We start from the raw sequence: 21,943 nt of genomic DNA on the forward strand, positions 1-21,943 counted from the left end.
ATTTTGAACTCTGCTGTTGTGCAGTTCCTCAGTATGTTATCAGCACAGAGAAAAAATAAAAAAGTGCATTCAATAGTGGTCATAACGAGTACAGTTTGGTGGTGCTACAGTGGGAAAAAAAAACAAAACACTAGTATTGAGAGTGGCAAGGGTTTAAAAATGATCCGCATGCTCCTGCGAGACCTTTGACCTCTGGTTAGGTCAGTTCCATTTTTTTTTACAAAAAAAAATCAATAAATGTAATGCTTCATCATTGCCAAAAAAAACCCAAACATTTTTACCTTTTACTGTAAGTATTCATACTTACAGGACAGAACCTGAATATTTTGACCACCTCTGCACTTAAGTCAGATACGTTTTAAAAATGGTACATTTACCAGTGTTGGCGAGTAATCTCTTACTAACTAACCCACTACGATAATTAAACCACTTTTCTTAAATAACAGAGTAATGTAATGGGATTACTGTGGCAAAACTGGTAATTAGCGAACGATTCCGTTACTTTCCGAAATATTTTGCACGCTGAAACTATTACGAAGTAATCCACTACATTTTCAAAAACAACCAAAAACAATGACGTCGCAGATTGACGACGCAGCCGTGCATGACCATTGCGAGCTACTGCGCTATCCTCTCACTTCAATACAGCAAGTGGAAGCGTACCCCTTCAGTCAACGAGGGGCGGGAGAGGGGGAGGGGGCAATGAGGAACACCTGCGGCGGGCCAGCTCAAGTCGTGGGCCAAATATAATGACACAACGTCAGAGTTTGGCACCTATGGTTTAGCGCATTCGGCTTATTGTGCAGATAGGGGGGATTTCTGACAGAAGGAAAACTATTGCAAGTAAAATATTGGGGGGGGGGGGGGGGAGAGAAGACGCAAAAATGATTCATTGCATCAAGATGGCGCTCTTGCAACACTTCGGGTAAAAAAAAAATGTACAAGAACTACTAGAATTGTTTTCCTATGTTGTCGGATTACCAATGGACATCTCGGGCGAATACTTTGTGACAGTCGTTTGTCTTGAGTGAAAAGTTAAGGGTGTCGGAAAACTGCACAAGCAATAACATGACCTCTCTGTCGAGTCACGTCCTATGCCGATGACCTTTCTTTCTTCCTGATAGTTTTAATAGCACTGGACCATTACACTTTGTCTCTGTAAAAAGTAGACACTTTGAAGAAAGAGATTATGCCGAACGTTTTCAAGCCGAGAACACCAGAGTGAAATCAGGTGCGCACTTTGCCACCTGATCTCGCTCCGTGGCCGCCGCGATCACTCGCTTGGGAAGCGGCAAACGCTCGCGCTCCCGACGTTTGACGTTACCTCTCCCGGCACTTGATCTCCTTCTCCTCCCGGGCCTGGGCCTTCATCTGCTGCACCTCGATCGTGTCCGGCTTGCGGCGGCTCATGTACAGCTCATGGTTGCCCATGCACAGGTCCAGGACCCGCTTGTTGATGCGCAGTCGCGGCGCATAGAACACAAAGTCCTGAAACAATGAGAGAGAGATCAGCTGATTTTTCCGACGAGGAGGAAAAGACTGCGGGTTCTGAGAGGGCGCGAGAAAAATGGGACCTGCAATGGTGAGGTCCGAGGGTGTGTCCATTGTTAACAATGGTATTTGCTTATGTGTCGGCGTGGTGTTACTCACTGGGGCCTTTTTATCAATGGGCTTGATGACAAACTTCTTATCGTTGAAGGAAATGTTTCTGATCTCGCTCCAGGGGAAGCCAATCTTCGGGGTGAGTCTGAGGAAGGAAGCACACGAACCCGAACGTCACACACAGTTGACCGCAAAGGTTACTGAGGAGGACCAAACTCGTGTCTATGGCCGTGTCTCAGTTCAGGGTCTGCATCCTTGAACACCCAACGCCATGGTTGGATGGCGAACCCATGGTTAGCTTGATGCTATAAAAACGTCACTTCCGGGGTTGGCCAGCAGGAGGGAACGGTGGTGGGTTTGGGTTTGTCCTTCTCGGCCGGGTCCTCCGGAGGACGCTTCCTTCCGACGAAGGACACGTCCTTCGAAGGACGCAGACCCTGAACTGAGACGCAGCCTATCTGCAACATTGAAAGCACTTTCATAACATTGCCTCGTTGAGTTCGCACCCGCAGACTTTTGACACACCAGTCGGTGAAACGATGAACACCCTCCCTGAGGTAGCGAGCGACATCGTCGGCGTACCTCACAGCAGCCGCACTGTGGCCTTCTTTCGCGCTGAAGCTACAACGCAGCAGAAAGCTAAAAAAAAAACCCAGGGGGGTTTCGCAGGAAGTCGTGACCGGGACGCGTGATGCCATTTCCAACAGAATTGGGAGTTTTGGGAGAATGACTTGCGCAAGGCCACGATAAAAGTTTGGATTTGACACTTAAATATCCCCAAAACAGGACAGAATATGCTGCTTTTTCATTTATTTATTTGACGACATCGTCAGCCAAAGAGCAGGCAGGCAGGCAGGCAGGCAGACAGGAAGGCAAGCAGGCAGGCAGGCGTGGGTTTCTGGCTGCGCTGTGCGAGAGGGATGAATCCGGGGTGTGGTCCGCCGACAACCTGAATGGGTGCCAGACTCATTCAGCGCGACACAAAGTGGCACTGTAAACAGCGGCCGCCAGTGTCGTCACGCCGAGAAGGCGGCGGCCGCCCGGGCGCGAGCGGCGAAACCGGGGAAACCGACAGCGACTGAGCCGGCTGGAATGTCGCTCGCCGACACGTCCGTCAGGCGCACGAGAGAACAATGAAGAAACTGAACGTCTCGAGGGCCGGGCCCTCGCGGCGCGACGAGCAAACATGCCGCGGTCGGCGGAAACGCCGTTGCACCTCAGTGCAACCTTACGCCGTTAAAAGTGAGCTGAGAAAATATGAAAGAGATAATAAAGGATTTTTTTTTTTTTTTTTTTTTTTAAGTGTAGAAGACGACGACTTACAGTCCTTATAGCGGCATAGTTACATCTGAAATAGTAGCCGGCGAAAAAAGATAAAGCATAAATGTGACTGGATTAGTGTCAAATTCCGGGTATTTGAATAATGAGACACCATTCAAGTCAGTTAACGTTACACTTTCTTTTTTTTTTTTTTTTAACTAAGATGACAAAAAAGTACAAAGGCGCACCTTTTAAAAGTCAAAGGCCTGTGAGGAAGAAAAAAAAAACCTAAACCTGACGGGTGACAGGTTCTACCGGCCGCGTGTGCATTTCCAGGAAAGCCCTCTTCAGAGTCTGTTCTGCGAAGTGAGCAGCGGACCGCTAGCGAGGGGGGGGTAACGCTAGCGCCACCGTGAGGTCGAGGGGAGGACTGGGCCGCGCAGCGCCGCTGCATTGTGGGTCGGCTGCCCCCCCCCCCCCCCCGACCGCAAAGAGTCGCAAAGAGTCGCGAGGTCGGCCTCGCATTCTTAAGTGCCGCGCGGCTTGAAAAACCAGTCGCCGTCGCCATGGCGACTGCAGAGGGCGCCGCGGAGGAGAGGCGGCTTTTTTTGTTTGGTATTTTTTGGGGTTTTTTTTTTTTCCTCTTGTCGCTCGCTGATCCCAGAGAGTAGCACAATCACACCGGGACCTGTTTTCTTTCTTTCTTCCTTTTTTTTTTTTTTTGTTTGTTGAGAAAATGCTTCTGGCTCTCGGCGTGAACTGAACCTCGAGGACGTGCGAACTCTGACACAATAGTTGCTGCAAAAGAGTTCCAAAATGACTCCGACTCTAAAGACTCTCTGCGTTGTCACCTGATTCGCTGTGTTGTTTACTTTGCAGTAAAAAAAAAAAAAAAAAAAAAAAAAAAAAAGACAAGTGTGTGGTCACGAGTGAGGAACCGCTGTGCACGTGGACGCAGTCGCTCAAGAACCGGAAGGGATTACTTTGTAAATGTAATGGGTCACCATGGAAAGTTACACTCGTTACAGTTACAAAGTTACACTCGTTACAAAGTTACACTCGTTACACTACCAAAAGCAGTTTGGCAGTGTAACTATTTCCATTACTTTATCAAAGTAAAGTAACCAACAACAAGATAACAACCATAACGAGATCAAACTTTGTTTGTTATCTCTTGTTACTGTGAGATTTGATATCCCTGGCTAATTTTTTTTTTTTCCTTTTACATTTCAAGCACGGGAACTTTATTGTTTTTAAATTCCCAACAATTGCACAAGTAACTGTAATTTAATGAGACCAATTTTTCCAGTCGTGTTTACGTTGCAATAACTTACGCAGCGGCCTTACGTGCAGCTCGTTAACTCCCCAACACTGTAGGGAGGTAAGACTGAAGCGAGCACCGAGCCAGAGTGATGCAGGAGTGATGCAGGAGTGATGCAGGAGTGATGCAGGAGTGATTCCAGGGGCGGTTCAGGTGAGGTCAATGAATGAGAGGTGAGTCACCCGGGATGAAGTGGCCGCCTTCGGCTCAGTGCACTCCACTCGACTGTGCAAACAGAAGGCGAGAGGGCAACGACCGCACGCGGCGCCCTGCCCTCAAAACAAAGTGGGCTTCGCAAACAGGACGAGTCGGCATCCCGGGGGAAAGTTTTGCAGAGACCAAAGAAAATACCGACGGGTCAACCTTTTTTTTTTATTTTTTTACCTTTGTTCAAAACACAAAGAGTTTTGTCGGCGTCGCTGTCGAATAATTTTGTACAGGGCGACGTCACGTCGACTATTTGAAAGAATCCCAGTCACATTACAAAACAACAAATAATATGCGCGCACAGCTTCGCTAGCAGTGTCCACAGGGTTGATTAGCTCCTTCACATACATCACAGCGTCACAACGCCGCACGAGCGTTAGCTTGGAGATCCGTCTCAGTTTTGTTGTTGCCGTTTTCTTTCCAAAGGAAAAAAACGCGACGCAGGGAACGTGAGCGACCTCCTCAAAGTCGCCACTGTTGTTAAGTAACGGGAGCGGGGGGTGGGGGGGTGGGATGGCCGCACTGGCTAAAGGTCACGTCGCCGCTGTGCTAACGTGCTCGTGCTAGCGCTTGGGCCAGCGCAGAGATGAATGTGCTTGAGGACAGTACAGAGAGTTTGCGCTAGTCAAACAAAGCTGCGCTCTGGGGGTGAATGACAGTGGGACGGCGGGCACCCGACACATTGCCCACGACCGCATGCGCCCTCATCTAGGCACTTCAGCGGTTCAAAACGCTGTTAACGGCACTAGCACGTTAACAAATCTGGTTGGTGAGCAAGCATTTATGCTAGCAACGTGCTCGTATTGCGGGCAAGTATGTCGCCCGCAGTACGTATAAACTTTATTATTGTGTGTCATTATTATATTCCTTGCATTGCCTGTGTGGTCTGACAGCTAGCTAGCTAGCTAGCCAGATCATTAAATACCAGGATTCCTTAAAAATGTTACACACTGGACCTTTAATTTTACAAACCAAGGCATGACGTTCTAACTATGAAACTGACTTACTTGTCATCCTTCTCGTAGACGTTGAGTCCCAGCGCGTCGACTCCCAGGCACAGGTCCGACCCCTTCTTGTTCTTGATGTCAGAGTAGTCGACCCCGTACATCTCCAAGTCCTGGGCGATCTTCAGGTACTCCAGCATGGCGTCCTCCCTGCGGCGGAGGACGGGGACGGTTCGCCCGGTCAGCGGAACGTTCGAGACGGCATCGACCGAACGGATCGCAGACGCGACTGCCAAACTCACTTTAGCGTTCCGCTGTGCTCCTCGTGCCACACCTGGATCCTCTCCTCCCACTGCTCCCTGGATAGCTTGTGCTGCTCGCAGACCCTACGGAGTAGGAAGCGAGGAGAAAAAGTATCACCGTCGCTGTTTCAACGCGGCTGCAGTATTACCGGAGTTGGGAAGCAACACAGTACAAATACTTCCTCGCTGTGCTTCAGTAGATTTTTCGTGACCCTGTGCTTTACTTGAGTATTTCTTTTTCTGACGACTTTTTACTTTTCCTTCTACATTTGGACACAAAAAACAGTAGTTTCTACTTCTTACTTTGGGAAAACATGCTGGTGACTTTTGTGTTTAAAAGTCTTTTTCAAGACACAAACTCTGTTCAAAGTAATTTGCTTATTTTTTTCAGTTGTTGCTTGAAATGGAGCTTTTGGAACTATGCCGTTGTGCATTTCAATATAAATGTACATTATATTTGTGACGACTGCAATTTAGCCACGTAGCTTTTCCGCTGCTCTTTTCTGTGAATGGCCCAAACTCTGCTTCACGATGGCTAAGGTAATCGGCTGACCTCGGTGTCGCAAACGCGCGGGGGGGGGTGCTCAGCGCGTCCAGACAGAGTGACGGCTCACCTCTGGGGCAACAGCCGCTCGGACAGCAGGTACCCCCTCTTGTGCACGTCTTTGTTGTAGTCCCCGAACTTGGCGTGGACGGCGTACGAGGCGAGCAGCACGGCCGTCTCGGGCGGACAGTACACCTCGTCGCCCAGGACGCACTCCTTCATCTGCAGGAAGAAGAGCTTCTGGGTGACGTCCTGGATCAGCTCCTCCGACACGTCCTCCGGATAGAACTTGGCCCGGAACTTGAACTGCAGCGGGTTCTCTTTCTTCAGGTCCTGCGACAAAACCTGGGGGAGGAAACAGATAAGGGCAGGAAATAGCTAGCTGGCTAGACTAGCGGCACGTTCTGATTTAATTATTTGGAAGGAACGTCGAGTTCCTGCACGTGTGTAAATGATACGTGTGTTTAGAAAGATTAAGAAGGAGGAGAAACAACAACTATAAGTGGGAAGCTGAACTCCAGCTACCAATAAACAAAAATGATGGACGTATCTTACATTTCCTCCCTTTGAAGAGTGGTGTGAACTCGACAAATTGAGAACTTTTGTGGGACAAAAATCCGCCACTAACTTTGTGCCATTGCATATTTTGCGCATTACGCATCTCTCTCCGACTGGAAAACAGAAAGTGCGATGCACGGCAGAGAGGCGAGATCGGTCTACTGCCGTGTAGCCGAGGCCTGTCTGACCTTTCCACCCTGACCCACTTTATCATGTTTAGAATCAATTCAAGTCGGAAGAAAACCCAACTGCTCGACTCCAAACCGCAATCACCGCAGACACTGTGAAACGTGGAAACGGACGGACGAGTCCGTGATGGTTTTTGTGTGCTATTTTTTTTTTTTTTTTTTTCACTTCGCGCAGTGAATTTCGTTCCGTGAAGTCGCGGCCTCCAGGTCCAACAAAAGCCGACTCGTGTTACTCATGTTACGTCACTCGAGGCCGGTTGTCCAACTGACACGGCACGCTCGCTAGCTGTTTCACAAGGAAGTCTGTGTGTTTGTTTTGTTTGCTTTTACCGACGTTATGCAAACAAATCTCACTCCGATGGCGAAGGTCTACGTGGGGGGGGGGGCCATCTGCGGTGTATCTCCATCCCAGCGCAAACACCTCCGACGTGGTTTCAACTTTCGCTTGCGCGGCGACGTCCCTCCCCACCCCCCACCCCACCCCCCGACGCCTGCAAACCGTTTCACAATGGGGTTCCTTCACAAATCAAGAGCGCAAATCCCTCTCAGAGAGGGATTTACTTCATAAACTGGCAGCGAGCGAGAGAACGTGGTCAGGTCGCGGCCAACTCCCCCCCCCCCCAGTGCTCTGCGGTCTCGGTCGAACCGCCACATGGGAGCTGAGCTACAAACAAACAAAAAACAAAACAAAAAAAAATAGCGGATCAGCGATCAGTTTATCGAGGTTCCTCCACAGACGCGTAGTACGGTGATCGGAGAAGACGTGGGAGTCCCAGCGAGAGTTGGGGGGGGGGGGGGGCGGGAGGGGGGAGGGGGGCACCTCGGTGAAGTCGCCCGGGGTATAATGTGTAACTTCCACGCGGTGATATTAATACGGTGGCTACTGATTGACGGCGAGAGCAAACAGTGAGTTGTGATGGTATCATCCGGCCGGGGGAAGGCATTCTTCCTGCGCTGCTCGCTGGAATATGACTCCGGGCGTGGGGGGTGGGGGGAACCAGGTGAGCGGCGGAGCACATTCTCCGTGCAGCACAATGAAGTAAGCGTGAAGGTATGCAGGTGGCCGAGCACAAAGGAATCACGGCGGAATTTCACTGGACTGAAAGGGAAATATTGACGCCGGTACCTCCGATGGCAAACAATGGGACCGGGCCCCGGGCCCGGGTTAATCGTTGACGGTGTTTGCGACGGGAACGATTCGTGGCCCGACGGCGGATCCGAGGCCGCGGCCGTTTTCGGCAGGACATCCGTCCCGGAGGAACGTACCTTCTTTTCCAGCTTCAGCCACGAGAAGTAACCTTTGCGGTCCGTGAACTGGAGTCCGAAGTACCAGATCTCGCGCAGGCCGATGGTTTTAACCACCTGCAAAGACAAAAGGAGTCAGTCGGCTGTCGGAACACAGTATGTGGCTGTGACAATGACAACATATATATAAAGTATATATATGCATGTATACATATACATACATATGATTATATATATACATACATATACACATATGATCATTTATATACATATATACACATACATACCTGTATACATACATATATATATATATATATATATATATAAAGTATATATACATATACATACATATGATTATATTTCTACAATTACATACATACATACATGTATATATACAAACATATATACCTATATATACACATGTACATATATATATATACATACATACATATATACACACACTCATATATATACATACATATATACACATATACATATATTTAAACATACATATATCCATACATAAACACATATACACATACATATACATCCAACACCTGCAATACTGAAACATCCTTGAATCTAGCGGTGAGTTTACTGAGAGATGATGATGATGATGATGACGATGATGATGATGGTTACAGTATATTAATCTGATCTTTTAAAAACATTTTTTGCTAACATAGACACACAGGATGAGAATATTGTCACCGTCACAAAGAGTGCCGACTGTTCCGTCACTCCGTCACCTTGAAACGCGCTCCCATCAGTAGAAACCAAGAGGCGGTCCACACTGGCCCGCCCCCGGCGACACTCGCATCGCCAAACAACCTGGCGCGCGTCGAACCATTGGGAAGGCGATCAAAGAAACTGAGCGAATGCCCTGGCGAGCGCGGCAGCCAGGAACCCGCGATAAAGAGCAAAGAGCTGCGGCGGCTGCAAGGCACCGCTCGAAGCGGCTTTGCTGGTTCCCTCCAGCGGCGCAAATTCCTGAAGGCGCCAACATTCTGGTTTAAGCAGCAGTCGGAGGGGAACTGAGCCGAGAGATTGTTCGCTTCAGAGTCACTCGAAAGAATTTGTCGCGCAGCGACATCAATAAAGTGACCCACATATTAGAAAATCAATGAGGTGACAGTTTAACTAAAATGGCTCATTTATGGGGTCCCCCCCGCCCCCCCACTTGAGGAGCGGCCATGAAACGGCCTCTGAGGAGCTTTCCGGTCGCTGGCCGGGACCATAACAAGTGAACCTGCAGGAGGATACAAGACACAGGTAATGGACTAATCTGTCGAGTACAGATTGTATTGCACATCCTCAAGCCTGTCTAAGTGCAGACTTGGCCACAGGACAGGAAACAAAGCAGCCGGGAACGCCTCGGTCCCCGATCATGGTTGCTTAAGTTCTCGCATTGAAACGGCATGCAGCAACTCAAACTTTTCCACACAAAAAAGAAATATAAATATGTATAAAGGGAGACGATGGTGATTTTGTTCCTCCTGAAAGTTGCTCCTAAGAATCAGAGCCTAATGGGCTCATCTTAGATACAGTACACAAGAAGCGATGGGGGGCTACATTTAAGCAAAGTGGTCCTATTGTTGAAGCAGCGAGGAGGCGGGGCCTGCTGCACCGCCACCAGCATCCTGTCTGAGGCTCCGGTTATTAACTGAACGTAACGGTATCTTATTTTTTTAACAGCCGACGTTTGAGAGAGGCTGAAGTGAAACTCCGGTTGCAAGATCTGGAATGACCGCTTGTACGGCGAGAGGAGCCGCAGTTTTCCAATGGCTTTGGAGGAGGGGGTGGGGGGGGGGAAGGAAAACTCTAAGTGACCAAAGGATATGCAAGACTTTCAGAGCTGGGGGAAAACATTTTCCAAGTGCACCATAAAGGACTGTGTGTTTTTTTTTGGTGTGTTGTGTGTGTGAGCTCAGCCCTCCGAGGGGGGAAAAAAAAAAAAAAAAACCTCTTGAGCTGGACGGAGACTTTCATGAAAGCATTACTGCAAAATTCCACACCGAGTTACCAGGTGAGGTTGCTAAGTCGCCCCGTGTGAAGTTCTGAATCAACCGCCCCCCCCCCCCCCCCCATACTCCCCAGCCAAGCCGATTCCCGGCGATAAGCTCCGGTGCCAAGGTTAAAATTAAATCTGAACTCCACCTCTTTTCCGACTGATGACACAGGAGCGCGGGGCAGGATGAACTCAGGGAGTGAAAATAAAATAAGTTTCGGTTTGGGAAACTCTTTCAGGGAGGACAGCGTTGGAGGCGCTGGGAAGGGAGGCCTGAAATGAGAGAGCACTAAAGCCTGCGTCTCACCTGTAATGAAACCTGCAGGCAACAATCGGCCCTTTCATGGTGGTTCTGCTTTGAGCAGGGGCAGACAGGGGGGCTGCAGATACCTGAAAACTTTTCTCAGGGGGGCTAAAAAAAAAAAAAGGATCTGCAGCCTCAGGGAGTCAGCTGCGTTTATACACACACACACATATATATATGCATATATACATATGTATTTATGTATGTATATATGTATATATATATATATATATATATATATATATATATATATATATATATATACATATATATATACACATATATACACACACATATGTACATACATATGTATACATACTGTATATATACATATATATATATATATATATACACATATATATACACATATACATATATACATATACATATATATATACACATATACATATATATACATATACATATATATACACACATATACATATACATATATATATACATATACATATACATATATATATACATATACATATACATATACACATATATACATATACATATATATATATATATATACATATACATATATATATATATATACATATACATATACACATATATACATATATATATATATATATATATATATATACATATACACACATATATATATACATATATATGTATGTATATAAAATCCCTTAAAACGAGGAAACCCACCAGTTGAGAAACGCTGCTTTATAACATGCTGAGTATATCCTGAACACCTGCGGCTGAAGGAAACTAAAAAAAATAAGACAGGTTCATTAGAAGCGGATTTAATCAGAACGTAGGGAACACAGGCTTGTTTTTCTCTTTGTGACAAAGAGGCGAGTTGATTTATCAGGGCAGCCTTGACTTGCACAAAGTTGGCAATGGTGTTAATCTCAGATCTTTAAAAAAAAACTTGAATGCTCTGCAATGCCTTGGAATGATCCCTGCGACTGCGCCTTTCACGTGAAGGCTGGGCTTGTGAGTGGAATACTTCTACCATTCGCTACCCTCGCCTCAAGTTACCGACACTTGGATTCGGTACAAGACGCTGTCGGGCGGCATCAGCGTTTCTGGTTCCGTCAGCCAGCGTCGAACCGGTTCTCCAGACCGGAGGCGAGGGCGCAGAAACCTCGAGAGCTGGATGTTCGGGGCATCTCGAGGACCCGCAGAACATACCGGTGCATCGATCTACCGCAAACCGCGACTTAATTATTGCGCGTGAAGTCGCGGCACGGGGGAGCAGCGCGCGAGTCAGTGAAACTGTGGCAGGGTGTGTTGGGGAGTGGCTGCCGCCGGCGCACAGAAAGGAGTTTTAAGCAGGCGGCGAGGGACGGGGACGCGGGCTGTGATCAGCGCTGACCATGCCGTTCGTTCCTCAAGCCCCTTTGAGAGACCACTTAGCAGGTCCAGGATGCAGAATTCTGCTTGTTTTATCCTTTTTATTTTGGGAGAAGCTTCACATACTGCCCATAGATACATTAATAAAAGTGTAATAAAGGTATTTTGGTTTTCCTATACATAGAACGGTTGTCGTATATATAAGAATATACATAGATCAGGGGTCTTACACCTAGTTTGCTGCCCGTCTGACAGTGGCCCTGAATATGAAATGCGTTAGCAGACAGGCTACCTTAAGTACCGGGCTTCCTTAAAAAGTTTTACACACAACTGCAACACTCACTCAATACTCTTGAGTTGCTGGTCGGGTGCTTAAACTGTAAGATACACTTTAAAAAAAAAAAAAAGAGTCTTGGAGTGTCTCTGACACTATGAGAGGAAGGGCCATTATCTAAGTCCTGTCTCTTTAACACAAGTGCGTGTAGCTACACGGTCATTAACCTGTAATAACTGGTTAATAGAAAAGTTTTATTATTTCCTGCGAGAACATAACTGAATGAATTTGACGAAGACCTCTCTGTCTTTTTTTTTTTTTTTTTTTTTTTTTAGAGCTGCTGTCATGCTAATATAACTGCCAATAAATCTGTTTTGCGAGCAACTGATCTGGTGCCTCAAGCCCCGTAGGGCTGGTCCCACGAGGCGCAGCCGGCTACACTTGCAATTGAAAAACGGGTTATACAGGAAGCCGCTAAAACAATGCCTCCCCTCCCACGGAGCTGTCAGCGAGGCTCAGGGCGGCTCAGGGCGGCTCAGGGCGCTAATGATACGCCATCTACGTGCGGATTCTCGGCAGCGGAGAGTCACAATAATGTTTTGCGACAAGCACTCATTTCAAAGAACGAGCCCGCGAACACGCTGACCACACAGTGGCGGCCAATGAAGGGGGCAAGAAGGGTCGAGGACACAAAAAAAAAATCTCTCAATACAAAAAGGCCACCGGTGGTGGTTATTACATAACCGCGTCAACGACCAGACAATGCTTCGGCGTTCAATACAAGTCTGACGAAAGAGCTGCGAACAACCGCGTCGAATAAACGTTGCACTCTTCTTTTTAAGGCGGGACCAAATGTTGTACTTTGCTCAAAAATCACGTTTGTTCCACGGGCAAATAACTGCTGTGGTGAAAACACAGATTAAAGTGAGACGGGAAACGCGACGATGAGCAGTTACTCCGCTGGGCTCGGCGTAAAGACTGTTTATTGAGCTACTGATCCCGACCGCAGTCGCTGAACTGAGATTATGCAAACAGCTTGTCGCCTTGTTCGTCACAAGACCAGGGTTTTGCTTCTTTTTTTTTTTTTGTTTGGCGTCAAACCCCGCAAACGATCCAGTCTGATCCATCTGATCCATCAGTCCGGTGTGCATCTACATCAAAACCTCGATCCCTACGAGGCGATTTCGCCGGCTTATTTATAGTTTGCGGCAGCAGTGGATGCGGAACTGGTGTGCGTGTTTGTACCTGGTCAAACAGCTGCTTGCCTGTGGTGCTGGACTGGATGGCAAACTCCAGCTCGGCGTCCACGGTGGTGACGCGAACACTGACCTGCGCAAGAAGAAGAAGAAGAAAAAAAAAGAAAGAAAACAGGAGTTCAAAAGCTGACCCCACGGCAACAGAGAGGTTCTCATGCACAAGGGCCAATATGTAGTAAAGCATGAACAGTGGCGTGTGTGTGTGTGTGTGTGTGGGAAGGGGGTTTTATTTGCAGAGTAAACACATGGGGCTCTGTGTTTATCTCTGCTTTCTCAGAGCCCAGAGAGGCTGATTGAAGAGTACGCTGCTGCAAACCTCATGTTTTCGTGGAAGAACCTTTACTGGCTGTTATAATGGGTTTTTTTTTTTTTTTTTCTCCGAGTAATATATAAGTATTATATAGTAAATATGAGCACCGCTTCTACCGTACACTCATTCTAAAAAGCTTCATCGCCACTTTCCCAGACTGAGACGAGGACTGAAACAAGGCAGCAACTTTCAGTCCCTCGCTCTTATTTGCGCTAAAACTCTCAGTTCTCAGGTTAATGATTGATCGTAACGGCCAGAGTTTGCAAAAAAAAGAGGTGGTTCATTAAACTAAAGGCTTTTTTTCCCTCTACAAGGACTTTATGTGTCCAAGCGAGAGACCCACCCGTGCGATTAATCGGTTAATCACAAGACCCACCCCTGCGATCAATCGGTTAATCACAAGTTGTGACCAACAATACGGCCCAAGAGTTGCACATAACAATGAGAAGTGACGTCGATCCCAGTTGCAGGTAGGACAGACACAATATGGCGTTTTGTAGCTTTTTTGGCCAGCCATCAGCAAACATGGTTTAAATTTCGCACAAAGGCCGACAAGCAGCGCGCAAATGTTTTTCAATGACCACTTTGTGGCGACGCGCACTGGGACTCGCCTCTCTGTGGGTATAGCGCCGAGCCGCTGGTATTTGCGGGGGTTATGAAAAGACAAGGGCGCAGGCCGATCTTGTGAATGTGAGGGCAGTCCGCTCACAGGGCCCTCCAGTGACATCTTTCATCTCGGGGGCCCGTTGGGATCTTTTTGCCGAGGCTCAGCGGCGGCGGCGGCAGCGGCTAAATGCAATGACGCCCACTGGAAGGAAGGGATGTCTGGGCCACACCGGCGACTATCTGGTGACTCAGGGCTCCGCTGATTGCTATGAAAGCTGCGCAGGCCGAGGCGGCAAGCCGGCCGGCCTAAATCCCAAGAGACGGCCAAATCCAATCACAGCATTGGATGATAAGCACCTCATGGCAGCGCAGTCCAGGGTATTGTAAGAGCACGGTAGTCTAGACAGCGGATATTCAAGGGTATTCTTTTTTATATACGCGTCTGGTCCAGGTTGAAGAAGAAGATGATTACACCTGACTCACACGGTTACACAAACTTCCCACATTAGGGAAGGTCACCTTTTATCCGTCATCAGGGCCAGTTAGGCCTTCTCTGCTAGCCTAGAGGCAATCAGAAAATGATCTTTTTTTTGTTAATATACAAATAAAATTCTTTGTCTGTTCTGTTCGTGTCATGTCATATCACCTTGGTTGCGCTGCTTCCGGTGTTGTATGTTACGGGGGAGTTTTTAACGGGAGATTTCAGCTAGCGCCGTGTCCTCAGGTTCTACGAAATCTTCGCGAGACCTTCGGATTGTTCGCTGTAGGTGAACGGACCACCGTCAGTTGCGACAGCCAATCAGATCTCACGTCTGCAACACCAAAAAAGGTATTTCACTGAACTCGACACGTAATGTCCTGTGATTGGATAAGCACTGAGAGCCTGAGAGACTTAATTAATCCCGGAGATCCGCTAGCTGGCAAGACAAACCCACGACGGCTGAAGGAGGCTTACTGAAAAACAAACGTAAACAATTTGTTTGCTTCTTTCGTTATCGTCTCGTTGGCGTCTTATATAAAAGCAGCGACAATGTGCAGTTTATTGGACAAACTTGTTAAAGCTAACATATCGTACTTTTGGTGGACTTGTTAAAACTTTCTAGACTAATCTCTTAAAATTGCCATTTTGACAGTATCCATGATCTTAGTTTCCTACTCTAAAGTGTCAATGCAAGCTTATTCATTTTAAATGCTCTGAAGTGTTGCTCAGCTGGCCTATATTAAGGTGATGTAACGCGTAAGTGTGATCCTGTATGGATTCTCGAGCTGTGCTGTATTGGTGGTAAGAGGTGTATTCAGTTAGCTAGGACCAAGTATGACGTCTCTGAAGGCCGAAATGACCAACAAGTAGAGGTTACTGTGCATTCATATCCATAACAGGTTTTGTAGGTTTGTAAATGCAAGCAATCATCAAACTGGTACCGGCTTTAGGTCACATAGCAAAGGAAGGAGGCAGGGGAAGCCTCCATTTAGTTTGCACAGCCAAACAAAGATCCTCTTTCAGCTGCAGTCCCTCATCATCGTCTAGATTCCGCCAACGGCAGTTTCTCCCCCCCGAAAAAACCACATACACATAAAACTGCAGAAGAAGGGACCGGACCCTGCTCTTATGTGTCTGTGTATTAGGAGTTCCCTCAAGCACAAAAAAAAAAAAAAAGACCCTGTGTGATTTTGTGGTAACAGCTGAGATGTCCAGGATGCCTCTGCCAACGTCCCACGTCTTTATTTACCGAGGTTGCGAGGAGAGGACGTAGAGAAACACGCCCTCGCAAGTGAGGGAGAGCGGAATATATGAACACGTGGAGCAGACGGGCTGTCGGAAACCACTGACTGAGTGATATCTGATCTCAAAATAGGCCCTCCAACGGTAACTCACAATAAACTGAGGCCATTCAGAGCGGTAAAGAAAACATGACACATATGCTAAAAATACACCGGGCAAAGACCCGCCGCTTCACAATGAGCAATTTCAGCCAGGGAAAAGTAAGGACATTCATATTACCCACATAAAGCCCTCCTTAGCAAATTCATCGTAGTAGGAAAAAAAAAGCAAAAAGTGGGCTTTGCCTTCACAAACTTGCAAAAATGCATTCATGATTTCACTTTTCCGGTGAAGATGCAACAACCTTGGTAACCAAGATACAAAAAGAGAAACAAAACACTCTATGGTAACCCTGGCAATGCAAAGGCAAGGTAGACCACAGTTTGTAGGACTCTTCTCATATTGCTCCATACAAGTGTAATGCAAAGGGGTTGCTTTGATCGCCTTCATATTTTATTCCAAATGCTTTTTGCAAAGATTTACACCACTCAAATGTAACCACAGCCAATGAGACAAAACGTCTGAGGTAGCAGCGGGTGGCACAATTCCATCAAAAAGTAAAGACCCGCCCATTTACACGCTAAATATTGCTAACCAGCATGCTGTAATTAGCATGAAAACCTTATTAATACTTACACGGCCTGTTTCCAGCTACTTCTCGCTAAACATAAAGAGTTCGGAGTTGTAAGGGCTCCATCAACTCTGGTGAAACTGTATCCATTCAGAGTAGACATCACGTTGGCCTCTCTCACCTTTTAAGATCGTGGAGCCAGATTGTGAGTTAATAAAAAAAAATCTGTGGAAAAATTTATCTTAGTGACTCAATCTATTACTTAAGAATGCCAAATATTTCCCGGTTCCAGCCCTTAAGGTACAAGGGCGCACCGCCCTTACCCGCCCCATAAATCAAGAATGGGATATCCTTCGTCCAGGCTTCTCAACAGTGAGCTTAAGGAGGCTGCTCGGGGTGAAGTTAAATAAATGAGGTGGCCGTCACCTCAGCAGTTAAACTGTGAATGGGAGACACGGCATTCTTCAGTGGAGACCATTCAATATTTAACCCTCCACATAGTTGTCACGCGTCTTAACGAGAGTCTTTTGCAATAGAAGTCACAATGGGAATTCCGCTCAAGTGGTCGGAGAGTCATATAGCCATAAAAAAGCAGTCCAAAAGCAGCGGCGCACAACCACGAGGACCCCTGTCATTCAAGGGACTGAGAGAATGATATTTGCTAACTTCTGCTAGAATTTGCGTGTCTGAGCGCAGTGTTTTCCCACAGTTTTTTTTTTGTATAGGTGTACCGGTCCGGTAGAGATCAGCTGGTCTTTTGAGTAAACGGTGGCAATAGCGCGGTTCCCGCAAAGTGCGTCACGACCCTTCGTGGCGGAGCGAAACGTCCGACGAGCGGCTCTCGGCAAACACGGCCGAATAAATGTTAAAGGCCTTGTCGGGCAACACGGCGGCGATGGGGATTAGAGGCTGGGAACCAGAGGCTGACTTATTCATGGCTGCTTCTGTGTGAGCGACTTCTCCACAACCTGAAGCGAGGCCATCCATCCAGATACTCTTTGAAACTCTTTGGGGTCCGATTATTTTCAGACTTATGGCCATCAAAGATGGTCCATATTAACTCCCTACTGGTTGGGAGCATGTATTCGTTAAATATTCCTTTTCTGATTGGAAACGTCATCAAAGACCAAGAGTTTGGGTGCAGGATTCGCCATGATGGACGGCAACAAGAGGTAACAAGGAAACGTTGATCCACTCAAGTAGGCTCACTTCAGCATGTATCTATGATTTCTGCTTGTATAACTGGAGTAGTGCTAGCACACAGACACACACACACCCCGTCTCTTATTTCACCTATTGCAGGTTGAAAATAATGGGTTCTTGCTGATGTGGCAACAAATAGCATTTTCAATGTATTTATTTTTAGAAATTAAAAAAAAAAAAAAAAAAAACTATTCATGTATTAGTGGGCATTTGTCACAATGTAAAGATTCAGGAACAATTCAGAGGCTGTAAATCAGGTGTAATGGGTGTTCCATGCATGACTGGGTAATTACTTATTTCAAAGAGCAAACACTCATAAAAGAACAGGGCATGAAAGGAATACACCCATCTATGTTGATCATTGCCCCGCCTCACGCAGCTCATGTCATGATACTCGTGGAGAAACGGGATTCTGGGAGAGCCACGGATGACTATAGTTTACTTTCAGACAATGCGAAACATGAGTCACAGTGGCATTGGTACAGCTCGTTCTCAAATCTGGTCCAAAGCGCTGCCACTGGCCAACTAGCAGCATTTCAGCTGCAAAAAAAACCAACAAAAAAACGATTCTATCATCCACAATACCGCTAAGTATCGGCAGACATTAATTTCAGTTGCTTTAGAATTAATTTTCAGTGACTTCTCACCTGAACTCCTTTGGATAGTTTGAAAAAAAAGTGAAGTGAAGTTTTTGTTTTTTGTAGGTATTGCTGCCTAAATAAGTAATTCTTACTTATTTCAATGTTTATTGAACAGGGGTGATACAGACAACATTGCCACCAGAAAGGGAAAAGTTGATGCATATAAGACGTCTAGTTTCAGCTAATTTGCCTTCTTTGCCCCTGGTCAGGCTTTTAGAATACAACGAGATATACTGAAAAACCAATTCAAAATGAAATGATACTAATGCAGTGAATAATACAAAAAAAAACAAAAAAAAACGTTAGAGTTGTCAATTGCAGATGAAATTGTGAGTTAAATTTCGATGCCGTTATGTTGACAATGACTTAATGGGAAATGAATGTTCACATTTCTGCTGCTGCTTGAGCCAATGTTTAACTTTCACACTAAACCTCTTTAGTTCTGTTTGGCATTTCATTTCCAATGGCAAGGAATCCCATAGGTGTGTACTTTGCACTGAGGGGGACGATTGGCCAAATGTTGTCCTGCGTCTTGGAATTTGACAGTTCTGCTTGGTCTCCTTGTCATTGTCCTAGAGTTGTCGGTCTTGTTCAAGATCTGTGACATCACTTGTGAGGCCAGTCCATTGAAACACTCAAAAACAACTTCCAGGAAGGAGAACTTTGTTGGGTTTTTTTTTTCAAATAATTTTGCAGTGGTGCCATTTTTGTAGTTTCTGGTCTAAAAACTTTCAAAGCTTCCATCTTCTTAACTAACTTTCCACTACTCCACAGAGTCACCACAATACCTTTAGTCTCCTACATCTATTATACAGCATTTCAGCCATTGTCACTTTTGGAAAAGGCGAAATCTACCCACTTTAACAAGAAATCAAAGCATAATTCGTTACTCGCATGTTGACGCACATTTTTCCAAGAGTAAGAAGGGCAACTTTCATGCACGGAAAAGAGGAATCACCCAGATTTTTCGGTATAAAAAGCGGCGGTGCTGTTAAGTGGGCAGCATAATGCCACCTTCAGACTGCAATGACATCATTTCCACCGGGTTGCTCGTGACAACCACTAGGCCACCCTAAACAAGACGGCAAGACACTTTTACGACACTGAACGGGGCTTCAGTCATTGTCTTCAAATGCTGCTCCAGTCCCTGTCATCATCCGATTAGTAGTGTTTTTTGTCTGTGGCAATACAAAGGGCGACAGATTGCCTTCGTCATATCCCAATGTCTCACAATTCTCCATGACAATTCTCTTAATACTGTGCAACAGTCATAGGCAGTTAAGTGAGAAATTTCCACCGTCAAGCTGGTGGGAGGACTGTGTGTCATGTGTGAAGGTGCAGTATGTAACAGCTGGGGTGGAGCAAATTAGTGAAGACCAATTAAAAGGGGAAAAAGATGTTTTAAATATTTTTGCTTAATTAGATAATTGAATTACAGACCTTTGGTTCGTTGTGTGTGTTAGCCAGACTGAAAGGACAAGGAGAGCCCGCTATTGTGCGTAGGGGCAATCTTCACATTTTAGCCTTGGAAATTGCTTTAATAGGCAAAATGAGGAGCCTGTATTCATGACATTTTAGATCCATGAGTTTAATGCAAGCGTACAAACCCACAGCTGTTGTTTTTTTAATATCTTGTGACCAACCCCATTGCGACATATGACCTAATTTCCCCTATCTAAAGTGTTAAAATTTGCAAAATCCTGGGTTATCTTTGCAATAAAGCCGATGGTGGCGAGTGAGACATATAGGACGGCCCCTGGAAATGAGAAGAGCATCCGATTTGTGCAAACACAGACCACCCTATCCTCATATTTTGATCCTCGACAGAGTGGAAAGATGTTATCAATTTGTATCAGTCAAATTGACGTCGCTAAATTGGAAAGCGTCCCTTTATCCGCAGGCATTCCATTCAGAATGGGGTCTATTTGCTTTCATGTGGATACTAAGGGGGGTTCTGAAATGTTGAGCCATATTTTGTATATTTTTAAATTAAAATCTTAGGTCTTCTTCAAAGAGGGCAACACATAATTCTGAAATTAAATTAGCTGTTTTGGCAGCATTGATCCAGAATTATTTACTTTGACATCACCAAATTTACCCCCCCCCCCCCCCAAAAAAAAAAAAAAATCAACAAAACTGGATTTTTCTAGAATGTTTTTCAAAGCACAAATTTGGAGAATGTATTCGCCCACTCTGGCTACCTGTCACTTTTTCTTTCTTTTTTTTTTTTTTTTTTTTAAATCTATTTACTTTTATCTTATTTTAACAACTCGACGACTTTAATACAACACTGACTGAAAACATGATTAACATAATCCAAACTGCTGCTTACCGGTTTTGGCATTTTCGCCCTGTCCCGAGCTTGTTGCGATCAGCCGCTGAATTAAAACAAAAACGTGTCTCTTCCCCAAAAGTGACGTGGCTCCGTGCGACTGTACTTCTCTGTGCGCCTTCCTGGGAAGCGAGAAAGAGGAGAAACGAGTTTCAGTCACTTGGTCGTTACTTAAACCCGGCGGAGGGCAGCTCGGAGCACCTTCACGAGCCTGCAAATTGGGCGTGTTGAGCGCGGACCACGAAGGAAGTGACGTAGCTGGTGCTTCAAAGCAAGATGCGATGCGAATTGAGAATTTCTACCATCTGTTGATCATGAAAGAAACCTCTTGACGTGAACAACAGTATTTCTGTGTCATGATCAAAGGGTGGTGATAATAACGATATTAATAATTTTTATCGAGCACCTAGATCTACAACACAACTCAATTAAAAACACCACTGCACAAAAGAATAAGAAAATTAATATTAAGTATTACTCTTATTTCCAATGAAGACCATAGTGGTGACGATGAGAGAAGGTGACAGAATAAACATTTTCAATGCTTGTGTTGATATTCTATTCATAATTTGATTTAAGAAACCTCTGAAAATACAACTGACAATTGACTTCTGAAAAAAAAAATACAAATTTATATATATATATCTTTTGTTTGTTCGGTAGCTAATGTAAAGAATAGTTTAACAGACTTAAGTGATAAACAGTGAAACACTTGTGTATCTCCACTTGTCTCTTTTTCTTAGCGACTTTTTTTTTCTTTACACGCTGGAAGAGTTTTATTTTGAAAATCAAAACAGGACGTTTTGCCTATTCTACCTCGATTCTGCTAAACTACAAACACAGGTTGAGCACGGTACTCGGCATGCCTCACCCACAAGCCAAATGTTTAAAGTTTAAATCTCCACCCCTGCTGTGTGGCAGCCCTTTATTTCGATGCTAGCAAACTGATTGAAAACACCTGATTAACGTGCAACGACTGCGGCCATTTTACACAGCTTCTGTCGTAATAACTAAAAGTTGCGTCAAAGAAGCGTATGAAAAACAAAACAAAACAAAACAAACGTGTCATTACAACATAGACAGCAAAGAATATTCAGTCACACAAACGTATGC

At 45.7% G+C, this 21,943-nt stretch overlaps 1 protein-coding gene across 1 annotated transcript in view; it reads right to left on the reverse strand.

Moving 5' to 3' along the window:
• The window catches only part of ezrb (ezrin b), a 25,445-nt gene extending 4,424 nt beyond the window's left edge, over window positions 1–21,021 (reverse strand). Inside the window, exons 1-8 of the mRNA XM_076037591.1 lie at window positions 20,831–21,021; window positions 13,335–13,418; window positions 8,193–8,288; window positions 6,251–6,525; window positions 5,637–5,720; window positions 5,398–5,544; window positions 1,651–1,747; window positions 1,325–1,488 (exon numbers count right to left, since the gene is read on the reverse strand). Of these exons, the coding sequence (XP_075893706.1) occupies window positions 1,325–1,488; window positions 1,651–1,747; window positions 5,398–5,544; window positions 5,637–5,720; window positions 6,251–6,525; window positions 8,193–8,288; window positions 13,335–13,418; window positions 20,831–20,842 (959 nt within the window). The 5' untranslated portion in view covers window positions 20,843–21,021. The remainder of the gene's footprint in view (window positions 1–1,324; window positions 1,489–1,650; window positions 1,748–5,397; window positions 5,545–5,636; window positions 5,721–6,250; window positions 6,526–8,192; window positions 8,289–13,334; window positions 13,419–20,830) is intronic.
• Window positions 21,022–21,943: the final 922 nt, after the last annotated feature.

This window comes from Nelusetta ayraudi, unplaced genomic scaffold (assembly GCF_046127955.1).
Source record: "Nelusetta ayraudi isolate G7.1 ecotype Tasmania unplaced genomic scaffold, CSIRO-AGI_Nayr_v1 ptg000052l, whole genome shotgun sequence".
NCBI lineage: Eukaryota > Metazoa > Chordata > Actinopteri > Tetraodontiformes > Monacanthidae > Nelusetta > Nelusetta ayraudi.